Below are 21,794 nucleotides of genomic sequence, written 5' to 3' on the forward strand. Positions count from 1 at the left end.
AATATATTAGACTGAAAATTTGGCCAAAGTGTCAGCAATTAAATATACACCAACTGGCCACTTCATTAAATACACCTTGTTTCTACACTCACTGCCCACTTTATCAGCCCCACTTACGATATAGGAGCACTTTGTAGTTCTACAGTTACAGACTGTAGTCCATCTGTTTCTCTGATACTTTGTTAGCCCCCTTTTACCCTGTTCCTCAATGATCAGGACCACAAAAGAGCAGGTATTATGTGGGTGGTGGATCATTCTCAGCACTGCAGTGACACTAACTTGGTGGTGGCGTGTTAGTGTGTGCTGTGCTGGTACGTGTGGATCAGACACAGCAGTTCTGTTGGAGTTTTTAAACACTGTGTCCACCCACTGTCCACTCTATTAGACAGTCCTACCTTATTGATCCACCTTGTAGATGTACAGTCAGAGACAGTAGCTCATCTGTTGCTGCAGTTTGTATTGGCCATCCTCTAGACCTTCATCAGTGGTCATGGGGCACTGCCCACAGGATGATGTTGGCTGGATATTTTTGGTTGGTGGACTGTTCTTAGTCCAGCAGTGACATTGAGGTAAAACCTCCAGCAGCACTGCTGTGTCTGATCCACTCAGACCAGCACAACACACACTAACACACCACCACTACCACCACATCATCTTCACTGCACTGCTGAGAATAATCCACCACCCAAACAATGCCTACTGCGTGATGGTCTGCCAGATGAACTACAACTTATGCTGCCAATGTCGTTGTTCCATTGCAATTAATTGGAAACACAATAGTCATTCAATAGAGATCTAGGCAACTGTTGCCTTGATGGTAGTGTTTTCCTTGCTATCACATGCTCAATTTAAATCAGCCATAAGGAGAATCAAAGCAGGGATACACCGTGCAGTTCATCTGGCCTCTGGGACAAAGCCTCTCACCCTGATGCTGTAATAAAAAGTAATAAATAATAAGTCACAGCAAGGTAATACCACAATGTTCCCACATCAGAAAAGGAAACAACAAAAGGGATCAATAGTCAAAACATGAAAAATGATGCTTTGGGTAACAGCCTGCTTGGAAGAACACTTAGTATTCCATTGAATCAATCAATTCCAGTCTGCTTTAAAAACTTTATTGCTTTCCTTAATTTTCTTTAAAAAAAAATATTTGCACACAAATGGCTACAACATGAAGAATGACACAAATGGATCTATAAGTAATGGTGGCTTTTTTCTCTTTTTAAGCTTGACGTTTGTTAAAGCACTGCAAATTGAAGTGAAACAGCAAGTCATATTTGATCACATACAGGCTCCGAGTCATTTTAATGTACATTGGGGTAACAAACTTAACAACTGAGAGGACTGCAGAGATTATAGCTTTAATGTGCTAAGGGTCAGCTTTATAGGTGCTTTATGTAGGATTTTAACCTGAAACAGCATCAGAAAAGATCATAAGTTGGTAGCAAACACTAGTCACTAATGCCGTTTGTCACAGAATGAATGTCACAGATGTTTGTCATATACAAAATAATCATTTTTCGCTGTAAAATAGATGGACTTTGGGGGCAAAAGTGATATTTTCTGACTTTTATTCCTACAAAGTGCACCTTTAAATGGTCCCAGATTCACCCCTCTGCCACACACACAGATATACATACAGATGCTTGGCTTACTACACTGTAAAAAATAAGTCAGGTTAACTTTTGGGTCAAATTTTAAAGCAACCATCTGCACAGCTTTTCTGGCTCAACTGTGTAACTACCCGATCAGGAGAATGAATCTGTCACAGCCATCTGTGGTTGGGGGACTAAAAGGAGAAAATACTCAGCCTCACCCCCCACACCCCCCAAAATACCTGTCACCCAAACAGGGGGCATCGTGCAATAGCCTGTAGGTGGGAACTGGAAATGACCAAATTCAAGGGAGGTAGAAAGTGAATAAAAATCTAACCAAACTGTAAACAATTTCAGCTTGTAAGGACTTGACCACATTCACTCTTTTTATCGAGTAGGTAAGTTGGAATGTAAGTCATTCAGATTGGTTTGATGTGAAATGCTCCATTCTAGAGAAACATGCTAAATAGTACCATAAAAAAGTTATGGTTAGGAATATGCTGCCTGAGTTTTATGATAGGTCGGAAATATAATTTTTGAATACATTTATGGCAGAGAGGTACATGCAAGGCAAAATAGTAGCCAAAAAAACATAAAAAGTTAAATGTGTAGGTTTACTGGTCACTCTGGATAGGAAATAAAATGGATATATGTGTTGTAGACATTGCAACCCCTGGTTCCCATTAGCACCACTGTAAAGAAATCTGTTTCTCTACAATTAACTTTCACATCAAATGACTTTGTTTACACCTCAACGACTGAATTATGCAGAAAGTATAATAATTTGGTACAATTCCCCTTTCAACTATACTGTTTACCTAATAAGTGAGATAATTGTGCAGCTGGTTGCCTTCGAATTTAAAGTTGACCTGAGTATTTTGTTTATGGACTATATTTGTGAGCACCAGGCACTGACCTAAATGTAAAAAGTAAAACGTAGGTTTAATCTCTAACTTGCTTTTGACCCAAACCCCTGGCCCTGCAGCTAACCCTAACCAAAAACAAAGACCACAAGCAGTGGTTTGGCTCTTTCAGTTCTAAAAATCAAAAGGCATCACACAAACACCAAGACACAATAAAGTTATGAAGGTCTGACAGAGAGAGAGGATAAAGTGCTGACTGTAAATGCATCAGGTTGGCGTCGGGCTGACACAGCAGTTTGCGGAATGGTGGTATCAGAAGAGCTTTCAGATTACTGGATGAAAACTACAAACTATGGCTGATGGGGAAGCTGACGCCTCTCTCATGATGATTATGAAAGCACAGTAAATTCTGGAGGCTAAAAGCATCGCAAAAGCAACTGAGTTTCTGCGAGGCTCTATGTGGTTCACCTGAAAGTGGTACAGCATATCAAATCAAGGAGTTCAAGTCTAAAAGGCTTTGGAGTGGTGGAGGTTTGAAAGGTTAATGATATGAGGCCATGGATGGATGGATGTCGCTAAAAATGGCTCTAAAGATTTTCTCCCTATAGGATTCTGTAGTACAAAATTTTCCACTCAAGTAAACAAGTTACTGACTTCAATTTCTATATAAAACCAACAAATTTTTACAAAATTGATCTGTTTAGCACTTTTAAAAATACCACAATATCTGAGATGACACTAGCAAATATAATAAGGACTGTCATGCTGATGCCAATCTATTACAAATGTATAAAAAGCCATTACATATAAACACAAATATGTACAACACAAGCCCAAAGGGAAATAGGAATAATTATATCTCGTCTGTACCTTTGCAAGTGCCGGTACACGAATGCAGTGGACTAAGTATAGACGTCCACAATATCTGGCAAAATAACATTGAAGGGACCTTTTTTAGGACATCTTGAGTTATTAGGTTCATGTAAAGAGAGAACGTTCCAGAAGGGACAATGGGAAATGTTTGTGACACATTGACTCAGCAAAGCAGTAAATCAACAGAACGCAGCAGCTGCCAAAAAGACCCAAAAAACTAGAGGATTATTTGCAGCAGAAGCATTTCAGCACAAAAAGAAAAATGGTGCAAATAGGTAATGTTGGTAGGGAAAGCTGGTTCATAGTTGATTTTCTCACTGATTACACCATTGAAACCAATAAAGCAGGTGTGTTCAAGGTAGTGGAGTTGGAAAAGGAAAAGCTCTTTTTATGGTCAGGGCACTTAAATCCAGGAGTCTTCAGTCAGGCATTAGTAAACAGAAACTCCATATCAGATGGTAGAGAACTCCAAATAAAAGAGAGGCATGATTGATGATAATCCAGGTTTTCCAAGAGAGTTTGTAGCCTTGCTGCACTCGTGGTAGTGGATGCAGGGAAATTCAAACCTTTTCACACTGGTTCACCTTTAACAGATAGCTTATAGAGGACTCCTTTGGTGGTAAGCCAGCAAACTGGCCCTGTAGCATTGGTCATTTTATGTTGACAAATGCCCCCTAAATTCCACTCATTCTCCAAGGATCTTCTCAGGCGCAATAGCAGGCAGATTCATTTGGTGTGATGAGAATGCTGATCTTTAGGTCTCATCCAGTCCCTCATACTCTCTTGTTCCCTCATTCTCTCTCTAGTACATGGGGCCTTTGATTGGTGGGCCCTTAGGATTGTACTCCATAGGCATACTCATACAGTCAGAGGGGTGACAACGGCCATCTTTGCCCTTCTGTCCAGGAGCCCCTGGCGGTCCAGGAATTCCAGGAATACCCTGTTGACCAGAGGGGCCTGTTGGTCCCATTTTACCATAGCCAGGGGGTCCAGGAACACCTGAGGGGAAAATGGGGAAAAAAGGAGTGAGGGAGATCAGACTGAAGGACAAGAGAAATGTCCCCAGAATGTCCCCCAGAAACACCTCTACTCTGTTATGACTGACTTTTCAGTGTTTCTGAAGTTGCATGTGTTTCTGTATTTGCAGTGCGTTTATGAAATGTAGCATTTGTGTTGTCATTTTGATGAAAGTATTTTCGGCGTATGCAGCTAGTTTTTTTATTTGCAGTTTGTTGGGTCTTCTCAGCCACCGTAATTACTTTAAAGGGTCCATATCTACATTGAAATGAAATTAAACAGGCTGTTTTTGTTACTTTGTCTTTAAGACTGCTATATGCAGATGATCTTCATTCTGATTGGCTGCTCTGTATTGTGTCTTATTAAAAAAACAACTTTGGCTGAAACACTCCTTATAATTTCAACATTAATGGGAGGAGCTAAACAGATGTAGACAGAATAGGTAACTAAATTAAAAGCATTGGTTGACATCACGAAAGCAATTCATTCAAAACAAGCTGCTATTGCAGCTTAGCTTCCAAATGTGGACTCTATGTGTTTTGAAACTATAACAATGTTTACATACCACATCAAAAAAATATATACTGTATATATGTATGTGTACACACACACACTTATATATATATATATGTATATGTATGTGTGTGTATGTGTGTGTATGTGCTTTCCACAATATGAGCCCTTTACCATCTCTAGGCCCTTTCTATCACAATCGCTAGACTGCATGGTTTAATAAGTTTTAGACATTCTCTTCATGTATAGATGCTGGCATCTACAGCATCTGACTGTCTGGGTAAAAACGTTATGAAAGACAGGCCAAATATATGTAACCCAGACAAGCTGATGAGGTCTCTGTATTCTGACCCATTCCTTCTAACACATATCTGAGCTCTCACCTGGAGCACCTGGTGGTCCGGAATCTCCCATCTCTCCTATACCCTTATCTCCTTTCTCTCCCTTTACGCCAGGCAGGCCTGCAGAGACATTCCAGTGGTGAGTAGAATGTCAAGCTCTGGGGGTATTCTTGTGTTTTTTTCTGAGAAAAATGAGGACAGTGCTGCTCTTACCTGGAGGACCAAGAGGTCCCTGTCTGCCCTCCCGCCCGATCTGTCCTGGACGGCCTGGCATACCCTGGGGTCCGGGCATTCCTGGGCTTCCATCTTTTCCTGGGGGTCCGGGTCGGCCAGGTGGTGCTACCATCTCCACTGGCATCTGCACGCGTGACATGTAGTAGGCCATTCGTTCTAAGGAGACATTAGTGAACATTAGTCAAAGATAGACCTTAAGGTTTATGACAATATGTGGTAGAATAAAGTGACCATTGCAGATTTGTTTACTTATTTTTTGTGTAGACTGTTACTGTGATGATGATACAAAACAGAAAACCAACATTTTTTTTTTCTGCTAGCACATGGAGTTGGGAATCACCATAGGCCTCACGATACACTATTATCATACTTGAGATATGATATAATTCTATTGCGATATTAATGATTTGTGACACGCTGTGTATTGAAATATGACATTATTAATCCAAAATAAAACTTTGTTTCATATAATGTAGCTTAAATTTTACCTTACTTAAACCTTTTTAGTTGTAGGGAAACAGAATAGTGAAGTACAAAAATCAAACAGAACTCCTTATTTATTTATCTAGCAGATGTTTTACGCATAAAGTGTACAAAGGAGACAGCAAGGACCTAAACCAAGACAGCACATGCCTATTCAGGTCAATAGGGCGATGGAGTGATATAGTTCCTGTCTGTATAAGTCTCGCATCATCCGCTTCATCTCCCAGGGCAATAACAGCAGACTATGTGGAATCACCAGGTAGCTAGCTGAACATAATCAAAACAAAACTGCTTTTCAGCCCAAAAAAAAAAAAATCAGCCCTTCAGAAAAAACATGCTCAGGCTTAAAAAAGCCACAAGACTCAAAATATACTTTACAGTGAACTGGTGACTGGATATCGTTAAGTAATCACGAAGGAGAGAAATCATTTCTAACGTTTGGTGAAATGGGCAGAATTCCCTGCTGTCGTGAATGTGGTTCGGGTCTCGGTCGCCTTCATGAACTGAGAATAATCCCCTATGGAATCTATGCATACAGTAAGCAGGAATCAGAAGCACCAACATAATATACTAATAAGAGTCACTGGGCAAGATTTCTAACATTCACTTGCTATTATAAATTACATACGCTAAATTGTTGATGTTTGTCAACTTTAACTTATGCTTACCTTAGGATACCTAATGTACAACCCCAATTCCAATGAAGTTAGGACATTGTGTAAAGCATAAATAAAAATAAAGGATTTGCAAATCCTTTTCAACCTATATTCAATTGAATACACTACAAAGACAAGATATTTAATGTTCAAATGTATAAACTTTGTTTTTTGCAAATATTCACTCATTTTGAATTTGATGCCTGCAACACGTTTCAAAGAAGTTGGGACAGGGGCAACAAAACAATGGGAAAGTTGAGGAATGCTCAAAAAACACCTGTTTGGAACATTCCACAGGGGAACAGGTTAATTGGAAACAGGCGAGTGTCATGATTGGGTATAAAATCCCTGAAAGGCTCAGTCGTTCACAAGCAAGGACGGGGCGAGGTTCACCACTTTGCATAACACATAATACCACTTTGTTATGCAAAGCAAAGGCCATATATCAAAAACAACCAGAAACGCCACCGGCTTCTCTGGGCCCAAGCTCATCTGAGATGGACTGACGCAGAGTGGAAAAGTGTCCTGTGGTCTGACGCTTCCACATTTCACACCGTTTTTGGAAATCATGGACGTCGTGTCCTCTGGGCCAAAGAGGAAAAGGACTGTCCGGATTGTTATCAGTGCAAAGTTCAAAAGCCAGCATCTCTGATGGTGGGGGGTGTTAGTGCCCATGGCAGGGGTAACCTGCACATCTGTGAAGGCCCCATTAATGCTGAAAGGTACATACAGGTTTTGGAGGAACATCTGCTACCATCCAAGCAGCGTCTTTTTCAGGGACGTCCTGCTTATTTCAACAGGACAATGCCAAGCCACATTCTGCACGTGTTACAACAGCGTGGCTTCATAGTAAAAGAGTGCATGTACTAGACTGACCTACCTGCAGTCCAGACCGTCTCCCATTGAAAATGTGTGGCACATTATGAAGCACAAAATACGACAGGAGACCCCGGAGTGTTGAGGAACTTAAGCTGTACATCAAGCAAGAATGGGAAAGAATTCCACCTACAAAGCTTCAACAATTAGTGTCCTCAGTTCCCAAACGCTTATTTGTGAGACAGACTCTCCAGGCTGATTAGAATCCATATTCCCATTTAACCCAAAAACATAAAAACCAGAGTCAAAGTCAAAAAAAGCCCAAAGGTCAAAACACTAGAAAAATCCAAAAGCATGGGAGATCCAGAAGAAGAGTCAAAGAGTACAGAAAAGGGTCAAGGCAATCCAAAAACAAACAATGAGGAGACAAGGCTTGGTTTGCAAACAGATTATTGTCTATTGAAGGTCCTTAAATAGTCAGGTGAAATGAGCTGCAGGTGAGGGGTCAAGGTGCAACAAGGGAGAATGTCAGTATTCAGGTGAGGCTGACCCCTGGTGGCGGGGACAGGTATCACACCTGACATTATTCAGTGTTGTTAAAAGTAAAGGTGATGTAACACAGTGGTTCTTTGGAACGTGTTGCAGGCATCAAATTCTAAATGAGTGAATATTTGCAAAAAACAATAAAGTTTATCCATTTGAACATTAGATATCTTGTCTTTGTAGTGTATTTAATTGAATATATGTTGAAAAGGATTTGCTAATCATCGTGTTCTGTTTTTTTTATGTTTTACACAATGTCCCAACTTCAATGGAATTGGGGTTGTACCCGTAAATAAAGTCTTTCTATTTCTGGAGCCTTGTCTGAGGATGTTTATGGTTATATAAATATCAGTTACTTCGGTTTTCTCCAAGAAATGTGTCGTTACTTTTTATTTGAGGAAAACAATGTGAAAGCCAAGTGACAGCAGGTTCTCTCACCATCAAATATCTTTATGACCTGCTGTCTGATGAAAGACCTGATGTCCTCATAGTTGACAACAGCCTGAAAAGAGAATAAATAGCACATAGACAGCGCTGCTCTCTACAGCCAAACAGATCCATCACATCTATTTTTACACATGCTACTTTTGGAAAAGTTATTATATTTCTCTATTTATAAATACAGAATGTATAAAGTCTGTAGATAAAGTTCTGCAGATAAAGTTTGATTTAGATAAGTTGCTGGCAGTTGGCCTTACATCATTTCCTGGGATTCCTGGTATTCCAGGGGGACCGGCCTGTCCAGGGGAACCAGGGCTACCTCTCTCTCCACGTGGCCCAGCTGGCCCTATTATTCCACCAGAGTCCTTCATGGAGTAGGGTCCTCCACCTCCTGGTGGTCCAGGACGACCACGCTCTCCTGGTGGACCCCGTGGTCCTTGTGTTCCTGCTTCGCCCTGAAGGGACAATGGACAAGTTATGAATTATTAATGTAACTAGGAGCAAATAATAACCTAATGACCATTGCTACCCATGAAAGATCTTTGCATCAAAATTATGAGCACATGCACAGTAAAGGTATAAATCTCAGACATCATAACAGTTGGATTAGATCATAATTCTTTAGGAAATCATTACATGCTTCAAGATTTGATTAGATTCTTTTGGTACAATTTAGAGTTTGTTTTTTTAATACATCTAATATATGAGGTGACCAGAGGAACAAGGGGATATAGACAAAAAAAAAAATAAAACCAATAACAATAAAAATACAAAAATAAGTAATAATTGTAGCTAAGGCTGAAGGGTTTGTAGGAAACATCGAATTGTGAATTTTCTGACCAACACTGCAATTTGATTGCGACTATTTTCTATAAATTAAGCTCCTGGCATTTCTTTGCCATGAACACCAGCACATCCATTGTATACTGAATACAGACAGCCAGTTCAGGAGCTCTACGTTAATATGTTACATTCCACCAATTAAAACTTGTTAAGACAATTTTGAATAATAAAGGTTGTAATTAAAATTGCAGCTCTTGTGATTTGAAAACTGCACTCTTTCAAACTGTGATATAAAGAGGATTACTCAGCCCTACATGTGACTAAATACAGTATTCAACCTGATACGTTCTCTTTGGATGGGTTCTTTATGTCACGGTTCTTCAAGCACTGTAATCTCCACGACAAGCCTCTAATCTCCATGGCAGGGCTGATGAACATTAACACACTTGAAAGCAGCATCAATAGCATTAGTGAGACTAACTCTGCTGAGCACTTGTACGCTGACAGGCTCCTGCTGTGGGTTTGAGAGAGTAGAAGCTGCAGTAAGACAGATAGAGACAGCCACTCTGCATGAACGTGTGACTTCACATGGCTGAGTAAATGGGCAAATCTGGAGAGGTGTAGCTCAACTCGGGGAGGACAGGATGAGGGGACAAGCATGGCTGACACTCTATAATGTTACAGAGGGATTTTATTTGCTGTGTAAGCAGAAATCTAACAAAATGAAAAAGGCTCTGTTCAGTACAGTAACAAATAAAAATGATAAAATACTAATAGAGATACTTTAGGGGGCGGCACGGTGGCGTGGTGGGTAGCGCTGTCGCCTCACAGCAAGGAGGGCCTGGGTTCGATTCCCCAGGTGGGTGATCAGGGTCCTCTCTGTGTGGAGTTTGCATGTTCTCCCCGTGTCTGCGTGGGTGTCCTCCGGGTTCTCCGGTTTCCTCCCACAGTCCAAAGACATGCAGTCAGGTCAACTGGACATGCTAGATTGCCCCTGGGTGTGAGTGTGTGAGTGTCTGTCTGTGTCTCTGCCCTGCGATGGACTGGTGGCCCATCCAGGGTGTATCCTGCCTTCCGCCCGAAGACTGCTGGGATATGCTCCAGCACCCCCCGCGACCCTGACGGAGAAGCGGCTTAGAAAATGGATGGATGGATGGATGGATACTTTAGGAAGCATTAAAAGCTATTTGACTACTAATGGCACCCCTTGTTGAGAATTTACAGCCTGTCAAGATTCCAGTGTGTTCCTTGTGGGAAATCACATTGCCATTTACCATTTATTGTGTTGTCTTATTGGCAAGTATTGATGTCCTTAATACATTTCAACACCCTATGTAGATTTCACTGCATTAGGTCAGGTAACCATTCACCAGAGTGTCACCACTTGACCGCGGTCAACTCACTGAGAAGACACTAATCATACTGGACAAAAGTATGAAAAAAAAGGGACAAAAAGAGATACAATGAATCAGAGAGGCAGAGAGGTACTAGTATTGATCAAAATTAAAGACATGTGCAATGGAAATGAAGTACACATGCAGCAAAATAACTACGCACAGCCACTAAAGGTGAGAACTGTACACTGGATTAGGGTTAAGACAAAAATTGTAATACACTATGTTTAGCATGGGCTATATATCATGATAATATCAAATTTCTCTGTGATTCCTTTCCTGGGTGAAAGCACTTTGAGCATCAAGTCTAACAGGCTGCACTTTGCTTACTAGAAACCAGAATTCAGAAGGTTTCAGCTGGGGGAAGGGCTTTTTCTTATAAAGCCCCCAAACTCTGGAATGATCTTCCAGAAACTGTTCGGGACTCAGTCTCAGTCTCAATCTTTAAGACTAGGCTGAAAACTCACTTGCTCAGTTTAGCTTTTGGTAGCTAATGTTCCCCATTAGATAAAGGCGGCAGATCCAGGGGTCCATGGACACAGCGAATTATAGTAAACTGAGACGCTGGTGCTGTCGTCCCGCTGCTCCACCTGCCACCACCTGCCTTGGACTAGCTGCCCACCCTACACTGATGTTCTCATAGACTCCTAGCTATTCCTAATACCAATATTACTGCTATTAATATTAGTAGTATAATCACTTGTAGGTAGTTTGACCAGAGGAGGATGGGTCCCCCCTTGTGAGCCTGGTTCCTCCCAAGGTTTCTTCCTCAGTTCTGAGGGAGTTTTTCCTTGCCACTGTTGCCCCTGGCTTGCTCACTGGGGGGGGGTTTGTACACTCTTACAGTCCTGTTAAAACTTTGTCTTTTCCGAAATTCTGTAAAGCTGCTTTGTGACAACATCCGTTGTAAAAAGCGCTACACAAATAAATTTGATTTGATACTACAATCCTGTAAAATACTCCCTAGATCAGGGGTTCTCAATGCACACCTGTTGACCCCACACTGCACATTTTAGTGCTTCGTCTCATTCAGCACACCTGATTTTACTTGTTGACTAATTAACAAGGTCCTCGCAGGCTGGACCAACAGGGATTACATAAAAATGCACCAAGCATGGAGTCACCAGGACTGAGACTGGGCACTCTTATTTACTGCCCTATATCACGCAATGCTACCAAACTGAGAGGGTGAAGATCAACACAGGATCTTTTGGACTCCCAGCCTGTTGCCATGACTTGAAAACAATATCTTAGACAACTGCACTACTCAGAAGCTTAAATGCTGTTACAGGGAGCTGTTAACTAAGACAAATATTTGAACATGCAAGAATGTGCAGTACCATTGTTAGCATAGTTGCACTAATTATCCACAAACGTTTGCCCTAAACAGACCTATTATTAATGGATTAGGTGTTATTTGTAAAATAAGAGTAATTAAAAAAATACTATTACATCCCCAAATGGGATATGACGGTGCGAAATAAGATGAAAATAACAGGATAAACAGCATTTTTCTGTATTTTCACATCTATTCTCCTGTGTTTTCTTTCTTCCACAGTGTGTTAAAACAACAAAACAGACACACCTTTTGTCCCTGTGAACCCGTCTCCCCTGGCAGGCCTGGTGCTCCCTAAGAAGCAGATTTCGGACAAAAAGAAAAATTATTCTGTTTAAATGTTTGTATTTTTTTGGAAATGTTCAATATGAGCATGATAAATGGGCAGATAAGCAAAAGGTTAGTTTCGTGACTGAACTAGATTGTTCTGATCAATCAAATGTTCTGATCAATCAAACTGATCAAACGTGACTTACATCTTTTCCTGTGCCACCGTCACTGCCTGGTTCTCCCTGAGTGCAGAAAATATTAAACTTTCTAAATAGCTTTTTGAAATAAGTATTTTAAGTATTAAGAGTGAAACACATAGGTTAAAGTGTGTGGGTCACAAATTTGTAATGAATTGCAAGTACAGACCATCTGTCCTGGATGCCCAGGGGCCCCTGGAGACCCAGGCATTCCTGGCAGCCCTCTCTCTCCTGCCTCACCCTTGTCACCTTTAATGCCCTGCAGATTGACAGGAGGACACAGTCAGTTGGATCAGGATGAAAACCAGCAGGGTGGGATATTGTTGGTACAGTGAACACTTTTGTTTGTCTTCCTCACCACGCCAGGAGATCCAGCTTGTCCTGGTGGACCTGGGGGACCTGCAGCACCCTGTAGAGTGAATTACAAACAATTAATATCCTCATCATATTTTTTTGGATTACAACAGAAGAACACAAGAAAAGAATTTCTAAAGGATTACCAGATGTCCTGGTGCTCCCGGTGGTCCTTGTGGCCCTGGTGGTCCAGGGTCACCCTGAAAACACAGGCCAAGGAAGGTGGAGGTCAAATTGATCATACAAGCAAATAAAACCAATTATTCTGGAACTGCATATGTCAAAAAATACTTATAGCAACAAGCATAAAGTATATCACTGTTGTCCGAACAAAATCTTGCATCTCCAAAATGGCAATTTTAAAGATTAAAAAAAAAAGAAATTTTACTTTTAATGTAAGTCAGTGGAACTGGACTTCCCCCCCCCCCAAGTAATTTGATTTCTTTTGATCCATTTATCATGAAATGTACACACAATGGGCAACAGACATTTTCAAATTATGTAAAAAACTTGAACAAACCTGAATCAGATGACACTAAAATGTAATTATAGACAGCTGTTCCCCTCCTCAGTTATTTAAAGTGGCACTCTGTCCAAAAATCTAATTTACACAACTTTTTACCTAAAATGGACAACAGACAAAACTGAGTCTTCACTGTAGCTACTATTACCAGTCTGATGTACATTGGTTCATTTTTATAAATAAAAGTGTACCACATACTGTCAGAAACAACATTTAAGCTCTTCAACTTCTTGAGACCACCGGTCTGTAACTGTCTTCTTTCCAGTCAAATAGATGGTGAAGTAATTTTAAACCCTTATAATAAAAGAAGCTGAACTTACAAGTTTTATCTACTGAAAGTCGACCCATTTTTCCACAAATCTGGCCTATAAACTATAAACTCTTCCGTGATCTGCTCTGAAAAATTAATTTCATAAAATAACACAAAGAGCGTCAAAGAGTTTTGGTATTCAGCAGTAAATTGTAAGCATATAGCAATACGCATACGATCATAAAACACGTTTTCTGTTCATTTCAGGGGAGCTTTTACAAAAAATAAATAAATAAAATAAAAATTGACATTTATTTCATGTAGTTACTGAATAATTTGCCTTCAATTTGGTCATATAAATTCAGATGGACAAACCAATATATACCCTGGAGGTGAAAAAGCAGCATTAGCCTTGTAGCTTCAGTGAAAGCAAAAGAAGCAAACTTTGGACACTAAATATCATCACTGTCCAAAGAAAAACATGTATTTTCAAAACAGTAGCTTTACAGGAGAAGACAAAAATATTCTTAGATTTGAATTTAAGTTAACGTAAAGTGATTTTGGAGCATTTCTGCTGGTCCATTCATCATTTAATATCCACACAACGTAAAAGACAGCCGTCATATTTAAGTTACATAGAAAAATAAAAACAACAGTGACAATATACTGATACTGATCGAGATTTGTGGTACAGGGTCAAATCTTTTGCTGAACTATCGCTTTAAAAGACTACTGGTTACACTATTACTTTCACATTGATTTTAATGGAAAAAAAACAAGGTTTATGGAATCATTTCAAACTTATACCACTTCCCCTCTTGAGTCTAAAGCTTTAAGGACAGCTACAATAGAGCTCACCTCAAGCCCTGGTCTCCCTGCTGTCCCAGATGGGCCCTGAGGTCCAATATCTCCCTGAAGAGTACAAAGAAAGAGAGATGAAGAAGCAAAAAACAAGGACAAAGAGATGAAGCAGCAAGCAGAGAAGAAGGAACACAAAGAAAAACGCACTTTTTACAGTGTTCAGTTCATCTGAATGAAAATTGTGAAGAAGACTTTTCTACCTTTTGTCCTGGAAGGCCTGTATGACCCTTTAAGCCCTTGAATCCCTGCCATGAGAAAGAACATAGTGAGAACTACACAACATACAGAACAAGTCTAAATCTGTATGTTTGAGAAGACAAAATCAACATCCAGACACTCAGTGTTTCCATTTGTTTAGATATTCCAGAAACAGAAGCCACATTGAGAACTGCCTCAACTACCAGTTCAACTTTATGAGGGAACATCTTCAAAGAAATGTAAAGACAAAATTATAAACATATAGACAGATTCTTGTTCATACCGGTATTCCCCTGGGTCCAATAGGCCCAGCTGGACCTGGATCACCCTGCAAGTTTAAGAGACAGAATAATTAAATTAATAATTATTTTTAGAAGCAATGAGGACACAGAAATAAAGTAAAACAGCAAAAATTATTTTGGAAAATTTACCTTTAAAGCACTCATAAAAATCCAGCGAAAGACATGCTAATGGAAGCGTCCTTGCAAATGTGCTAGAAGTACGGCAGCCCTGGTCAAATGATTTTCTAAGTGAAAATAATTGAACACATTTTCTTTTTTTTTTTCAAGTTTAATGCTGAAATGCTAAATGCTAATGCTACAAAATAAAATATATGTGCCATAAGACTTGCACCATACATTCTGCAAATGCCAAATTTTATGTTTCATTTTTTCCCATTAAATAATTGTCCAGTAAAGTGTGCAGACGTGTTCTTTGTAGAGGATGTACAACTTTTTTTCACTTAGAAAAGCAACAAAACGTGTCATTTGACCAGAGTTGCCAAAACACTTGCAGGCATTTGCGTAGCTCCATAAGTAACGTGACCCCACAAGCCATGTGATGATATGTACCGCTAATGAGTTTAATCAATGCAACTGAATCAAGAAGCAAAATCTAAACTAAAACATTTGAAATATCTGACCCGTGATCCTGGTTTTCCGTCCTTTCCATCGTTTCCTTCTATCCCAGGAGGACCCTAAAAAAAGGATTCAAGGATTCAAGGAGATTTTATTGTCATTCGCATCACATGGTACATGAGGTGGAACGAAAAAAGACAGACCAAGTCAAACTTGAAGTTTATAAAGAAGTATGCACGAGTGGAAAATAAAACCGCAGGGCTGAGTTCTTGCAGGTAGAGACATTGCGTCGTGTACATCTTCACTAAATGCTTTTCTTGGCCTCTGTGCCAGGGTTGGGCTATTCTCCTGAGGCTGTGGAGCTGGCCTTGCTCCCAGCCTCCCACACAGGCACAGATGCTACATTAGCTTTACAGATGCCACAGATTTACAGATCGTCCTGGGTCTGTGCCCTCACCGGCATGCCTGGGCGTCCTGCAGATCCGGGAGGGCCTGGGGGTCCCTGTGGGCCTTGGGCTCCAGAGCTGCCCTGCAGGAGTACAGCATAGAATCAATTATCCAAGAATCCAGTGAACTATCAACTAGGAGATTTCTGTCAATTCAACTATAGATGTCATGTGCAGTCCTACCGTAGAGCTACAGACTATATAGCATTATGATTATTGTGCTGTATTGCAATTGTGATACACTATACCTTACAATCTATTAAAAATGAATTAGTGGGCTAAAAATGTGACTCAGTAGAATTTAAGGCTTTAATTAAAAGTAAAGGGAGTGGTTTAAGGCCAAGTTTCCATATAGCTGCTACCATCATGATAAAGGTCAATACCCTGATAATTAACAAACAACACTGTGTAACTCTTCTGCTGTACCTGTAGGTGTGTCTATATGATATAAGAGAGAGAAACAAACTGTATGTGTAGATTAAGTGTGAATACATATGCATTTTCATTGTGCCAGCATATTTTTACTTATTTGGCACTAAATAAGATTAGATTAGATACAGTGCTGTACAATAGTGCAAGAGACCATTCTTCATTTATTTGAATTCCAGTCGTAACGGGCATTCCATTTACGGTCATTCATTTTTTAAAACTTAACATAAAATTACAAAAAAGCCTCAACAACAAAATATACTGTCATTTTCAGTATTTAGTATATCCACACTTTGCCTTTATTACAGCTTCCATTCTTTTCAGGAGAATCACTTTCAGTTTTTTAAAGAAATCTGCAATTTTTCCACACCTACACAGTTCAGTCTTCGAAGTTGATTGCATGATCCAAGTAATCCAAAACACATTCAATGATGTTGAGGTCTGGACTCTGGGGTGGTCAGTCCATTGTTTTGAGAACACTAACACTTCTTTATTTGATTTATGATTTTTCTTTCTTTCTTTCTTTCTTTCTTTCTTTCTTTCTTTCTATCTATCTATCTATCTATCTATCTATCTATCTATCTATCTATCTATCCATCCATCCATCCATCCATCCATCCATCCATCCATCCATCCATCCATCCATCCGATATGAGCATTTTTTCTTTTTTATTTTGAAAGAACTGCTCTGTATCTTACAGGATAGATTTTAAAGTTCTGCTCCCAATTTTTAAGATCTTAAAGCACCTATGTGCCACTCAAACTGTTACAACATGTGATGTTAGATCTGCAGACTCTGGCCTTCTGCAAATACCTTCCCAAAATACAAAAACTCAGAGAGAGAGAGACACTTTCAGTTATAATCCTTTCAATTATAATTCAACATCTCTTTGATTTTTCTTTTTTTTTTTCGTTCATTGCCTTATATATTACTGTAAAACATTAGCACCTGCCTATGAAGCAGGCTGAGCTGCCACTGGCATGAAAAGTGCTCTATAAATAAACATATTATAATATGAAATTTTATAAATATCTCCTGAAAAATAAATCATTTGTAATTAAAGGCTATTTTGACTGGAAATTTAAAAAATGAAAGGTGGTCTCTGACTTTTGCACAGTACTGTACAGTGTCAAAGTTGGCACTTGCCGGCTCTGCTTTTGGACCTGGTGGTCCGGTAGGTCCGGCTTTCCCTGGGAACCCTGGTTGTCCCTGAAAAGACAGTCAGCAGTTAGACTATGGAATATAGGCAGCTATACAATGACTGTAAAATCTTATTAAGCATGTCCTACCTGTTGTCCAGGGAACCCTGGTGGTCCTGGGAAGCCCTATAGTAAAATAAAACAACAGAAACAGTTCTTATTAAATGTTCTGTACCTGTAACTACAACACTGTTCAGACTCTTGGGATTCTTATTTTTTTGTTTTGCTCGAGCTATAAATATGTTGAGAAAAGCAACAGAGATAAGCAACTTTGATATTTTTAAAGTAAGTGGTATCAAGAGATAACACCGCTATAGACGTCTTTTAAGATAAAAGTTGTTTGGTAAGAGTTGTTTGAATGCGTTTTCATACCTGATCTCCCTTCGGTCCCATGGGTCCTGCTGCTCCTGCTTCCCCTTTGGGACCCTATAAGCACACAGGCATCTTTACATGGAGCATAATAAAACATACTGAAGAAAGTACAGAAACCGTTAGCAGTGCTGAAATCTGTATACACAAAATCCACTATAAAGCAGACAGATGAGCACAAGCAGATGGGGATTTAATGATGGTGGTTGCAGGCAGAGGGGATGTTTTCTTACAGCTGGGCCTTGTGGTCCCTGGTAACCTGGAGATCCTGGCGGACCCTGCGGAGACAAACCACAACTGAGATGCCTGTTTTCTTTGAATGTTCCCTTGTGTACATTTGCATTATACTTGGATCTGTTGCAAGGAGAATGTTTCTTACTGATTCTCCTTTTTGTCCCACGTTTCCCGGACTGCCTCTCTCTCCTTTCAGTCCCTGAAGCAGCAAACAAAAGCATGAATTATTCATGAACAAAAAGTTCTGAAAATGACCACTACAATTAAGTTGCTAAAGATGCCACGATACTACACCAATAATGAAGGCTTGCATCAGCTGATAACAACATAAATTCAATATTTTGTTCTTTAAATCCAGTGGGCTATTTTAATTGAAGCATTTCATTTAAGAATGCCACTTAAAAATACCATCAAATTGTTCAAACAAACACTCTACTACTGTACAGGAAGAAATACATCACTAACTACTTCACTTATGTGAACGAAGGGATCATATGAACTTGAACATAAAAATCCTGTGATTTCCATAGAGTGAAGATAGTTAGCAATTTTTTAGCACTGCTGTTCAGTGAGTACAAGAGTGTCTGCGCATTCCAAATGACTATATATGATGCGTATGAAATGTACACAGTTATCGGCTCATGGATTCTTGTTACAGTGGAGGCTCTCAAGACAAATTGGAGCTTCTCAGCTATTGCTTTTGTTAGTTTGCTGCTCACTGATTTATTCATAGGTTTGCTGTCCACTGTCCTGCATATATTTTAAATGGTTCTCTAAAGAAAAAACTAAAAAGAAAGACCCAAAAATAGTTCTATATAGCACTATGAAGGGTTCTAAAGAGAACCCTTTTTGCTAAGAGTGTAGAAAAACACAGTGCATGAGCAGCAGGGCATCAGCCTACACTACTATAGATAAATCAAGGGTCAAACTAGAAAAATGTGTTAACAGCAATAAAAAAAAAAATTGTGAAATGAATCATTTGTTGTATTACCTTTGGCAGTCCAAAATAAGCCTATAAAAAGCCAGGAATCTAGTTTACAGTGCAACTAAAAACCCAATTCCACAAAAATAGGAACAGCAATGATGTGTAAAGCCATATTTTAAAAGAGCTAATATAATCATGCTTGGGTATAAAAGGAGCATCCAGGAAGGCCTCATCCATTAAGAATGAGTTGAGGCTCGCCACTTTGCCAAAAATGCTTCTGCAACAATTTTAGGTATTTCACCCTCTGCAATCTCAGAGGCAATCCAGAAAAATCTCTGCAAGTCCAAAAACCACAACCGAATGCCTGTGACCCCTGATGGCACTGCATTAGGAATCAATATGGTTCTGTGATGAATATCATGACATGGGCTCAGGAATACTTTGACAAACCATAATCAATAAAAACAGTTTGTCGCTGCATCAACAAATACAAATTAAGACTGTGTTCTGCATCCAGTCGTCCATAACATCCGGAAGTGCTGCCAACTTCTCTGGGCCCAGGCTCATCTGGAATGGACTGATGCACAGTGGAAATATGTATTGTGGTCCGATGGGTCAATCTTGCAGACATTTTATGGAAATATAGAAGAAGAAGTAAAGGACCACTTAGGTCTGTCATGGTACAGGGAGTATTAGTGGGTAACTGTTACACCATTAACGCTGCCTTTTAGATGGCGTCTTTTTCAGGGACGTCACTTGTTTCAACATGAAGTCAAGAAGCATTCTACCTGTGTTAAAACAGCACTGCTGAGTGTGAGTGCTAGACTGCTCTGCCTTTCTCCTACAGAAAATGTGCTATTAAGTGCAAAATGTGACGGCGAAGGCCCCATACGGTTGTGTAGCTGAAGACTTGTATTATAGAAAAATGGTAAAAAAAAAAAAAAAAAGTTACTTTCAAAACTGTATCAGTTGTTGTCTTCAGTCACCAAATGATTATTAACTTCTGGTAAAATAAGACATGTGACATAACACAGTGCTAAACAGGCTCCTGTCCCAACATTTTGGAACATGCTGCAGGCATTAAATTTGGAATTAGCATATGCCACTTAAAAAAATGGTTCTTCAATCATTCTTTAATAAAGGCAATGGTGCTTAAAAGTTCTTTGCATGGTGAAATGGTTTTTCAAAAACATATGGTTTTGTACTGTTTTGAATTTTTTGTTTTGTACTTTTCTAAACTTTTATATGAGTTTATACTGTTTTGAATTGCTTTCATTTTAATACACATCAAACAGAATCTAGTGAACACTGTTTTCTGTTCTATTGGCATACTGTCCCAACTTCTTTTGAACTGGGTTTGTATTTAGACGAAAGGAATTGTAATTGTAGTATAATTCCAGTATTAGTAATTCTAATACTACTAATACTAATTCCAGTACTGTTCTCATGTGACCTACTTCACTTCATTTCAAGCCCTTATGTGATATTTCATGTTAGGTTTGATAGAGAATCAGATCAGATTTTTTCTCTGATATTCAATCTAGTATTTTCTGCTTATCAACCCAATATCAGTACTAGGTGTGTGATCAGTGCCAGATCAGTAAATTCAACATGTGATAACAGGATAAAAAGAAATCCTTCATGACAGGAAAGCAAATAGTATATATAAGATCAAAGGAGACATGACATAAACACAGTCTGGAAGTTGACACTACATACAGGAAGTCCAGGTTGTCCCATAACTCCTGGGTATCCTGGTAATCCAGGTGGTCCCTGTTAAGAATAAAACAGAGATGATGGAGTGGAGGGCCAACAGCTTTGCTTAGAGATCTTGAACACAAGCATTAAAAGAAACCTTAAGAGAAAAAAACTCAACATGTTAACCCTTCAAACCTCTTTGATCTTTAAAGCATCCTCATATTGCCCAAAAAGAAAGCAATAAATCAGACCTACCTGTTCCCCTTTCAGTCCAGGAAGCCCATGTGATCCTCTCTCACCTTGCTGACCCTGCAATATAAATGATAATGGAAGGGCAGTTGAGAAAAAGTATGACACAATAATGGACTACGCATGAATATATGTGTGAAAAGGATGCACCACTGCAGCAATGTGACCATGAAGCACAGTTTTAAAGTGGCTGTTTACAGCTTTCTCAGATAGCCTATGTTCTGCATCATGATTTGAGGGGATTATAATGGTGCCGCCAGACTGCCTTGCAGTTCAGATCTCATTTCTGTGAGCTCGGTGCTAATGTGCTACGCTGGATCCTGACACCATCTCATTACTTACTTCCTAAGCGAGACCTGGTAATGCGGTGAATGAATTATTGATCTCTCCTCTCTTGTCATCTGTATTCCATGTAAACAAACAAATGATGCAGAGATATTACCTTTATTATCACAGGACAAAATGCGCCCATTGGCTATTGGAGATGCATAATGAAAGATATGTGCACCTGCGCTGAATCGCAGATAAGATTATCCATTAGAAGTTGCCACGCATGGATATGTCACTAACATCGCTTAGCGTGTGTGCTCTGAAATCACTTCTGCAAAGAAATCGGCATGGGAATTCTAAGCGGGGAACGCTCAGTAGTGCAAAAAGGTGGTATTTTTCCCAAGCCATAGATATTTGTATAAAGACAGGTCATTCCTTGGGTCACTCTCAGTACTCAAAAATACTTTCCCCACAGTTTAAGTATAATTAAACAAACAAAATGTTAAAAAAGCACTGATGAACGCAAATTGTTTCACCACAGATACAAATGGAATGTACAAATGGAAGCACTAA

The 21,794-nt window shown here is 39.5% G+C and overlaps 1 protein-coding gene across 3 annotated transcripts in view; it reads right to left on the reverse strand.

Moving 5' to 3' along the window:
* Window positions 1–1,096: 1,096 nt before the first annotated feature.
* col16a1 (collagen, type XVI, alpha 1) overlaps window positions 1,097–21,794 on the reverse strand; it is a 140,640-nt gene continuing 119,942 nt past the window's right edge. For all 3 annotated transcript variants that reach the window (XM_017693165.2, XM_037535433.1, XM_017693156.2), the window contains 22 exons: window positions 20,958–21,011; window positions 20,724–20,777; window positions 18,225–18,278; window positions 18,079–18,123; window positions 17,849–17,902; window positions 17,567–17,602; window positions 17,424–17,486; window positions 15,859–15,930; window positions 15,467–15,520; window positions 14,828–14,872; window positions 14,547–14,591; window positions 14,344–14,397; window positions 12,859–12,912; window positions 12,717–12,767; window positions 12,528–12,617; window positions 12,368–12,403; window positions 12,141–12,185; window positions 8,636–8,833; window positions 8,376–8,439; window positions 5,419–5,595; window positions 5,248–5,325; window positions 1,097–4,333 (listed from right to left, as the gene is read on the reverse strand). In XM_017693165.2, coding sequence (XP_017548654.2) covers window positions 4,137–4,333; window positions 5,248–5,325; window positions 5,419–5,595; window positions 8,376–8,439; window positions 8,636–8,833; window positions 12,141–12,185; window positions 12,368–12,403; window positions 12,528–12,617; window positions 12,717–12,767; window positions 12,859–12,912; window positions 14,344–14,397; window positions 14,547–14,591; window positions 14,828–14,872; window positions 15,467–15,520; window positions 15,859–15,930; window positions 17,424–17,486; window positions 17,567–17,602; window positions 17,849–17,902; window positions 18,079–18,123; window positions 18,225–18,278; window positions 20,724–20,777; window positions 20,958–21,011 — 1,620 coding nt within the window. In that variant the 3' untranslated portion in view covers window positions 1,097–4,136. The remainder of the gene's footprint in view (window positions 4,334–5,247; window positions 5,326–5,418; window positions 5,596–8,375; window positions 8,440–8,635; window positions 8,834–12,140; window positions 12,186–12,367; window positions 12,404–12,527; window positions 12,618–12,716; window positions 12,768–12,858; window positions 12,913–14,343; window positions 14,398–14,546; window positions 14,592–14,827; window positions 14,873–15,466; window positions 15,521–15,858; window positions 15,931–17,423; window positions 17,487–17,566; window positions 17,603–17,848; window positions 17,903–18,078; window positions 18,124–18,224; window positions 18,279–20,723; window positions 20,778–20,957; window positions 21,012–21,794) is intronic.

This window comes from Pygocentrus nattereri, chromosome 27 (genome assembly GCF_015220715.1).
Source record: "Pygocentrus nattereri isolate fPygNat1 chromosome 27, fPygNat1.pri, whole genome shotgun sequence".
Taxonomy (NCBI): domain Eukaryota; kingdom Metazoa; phylum Chordata; class Actinopteri; order Characiformes; family Serrasalmidae; genus Pygocentrus; species Pygocentrus nattereri.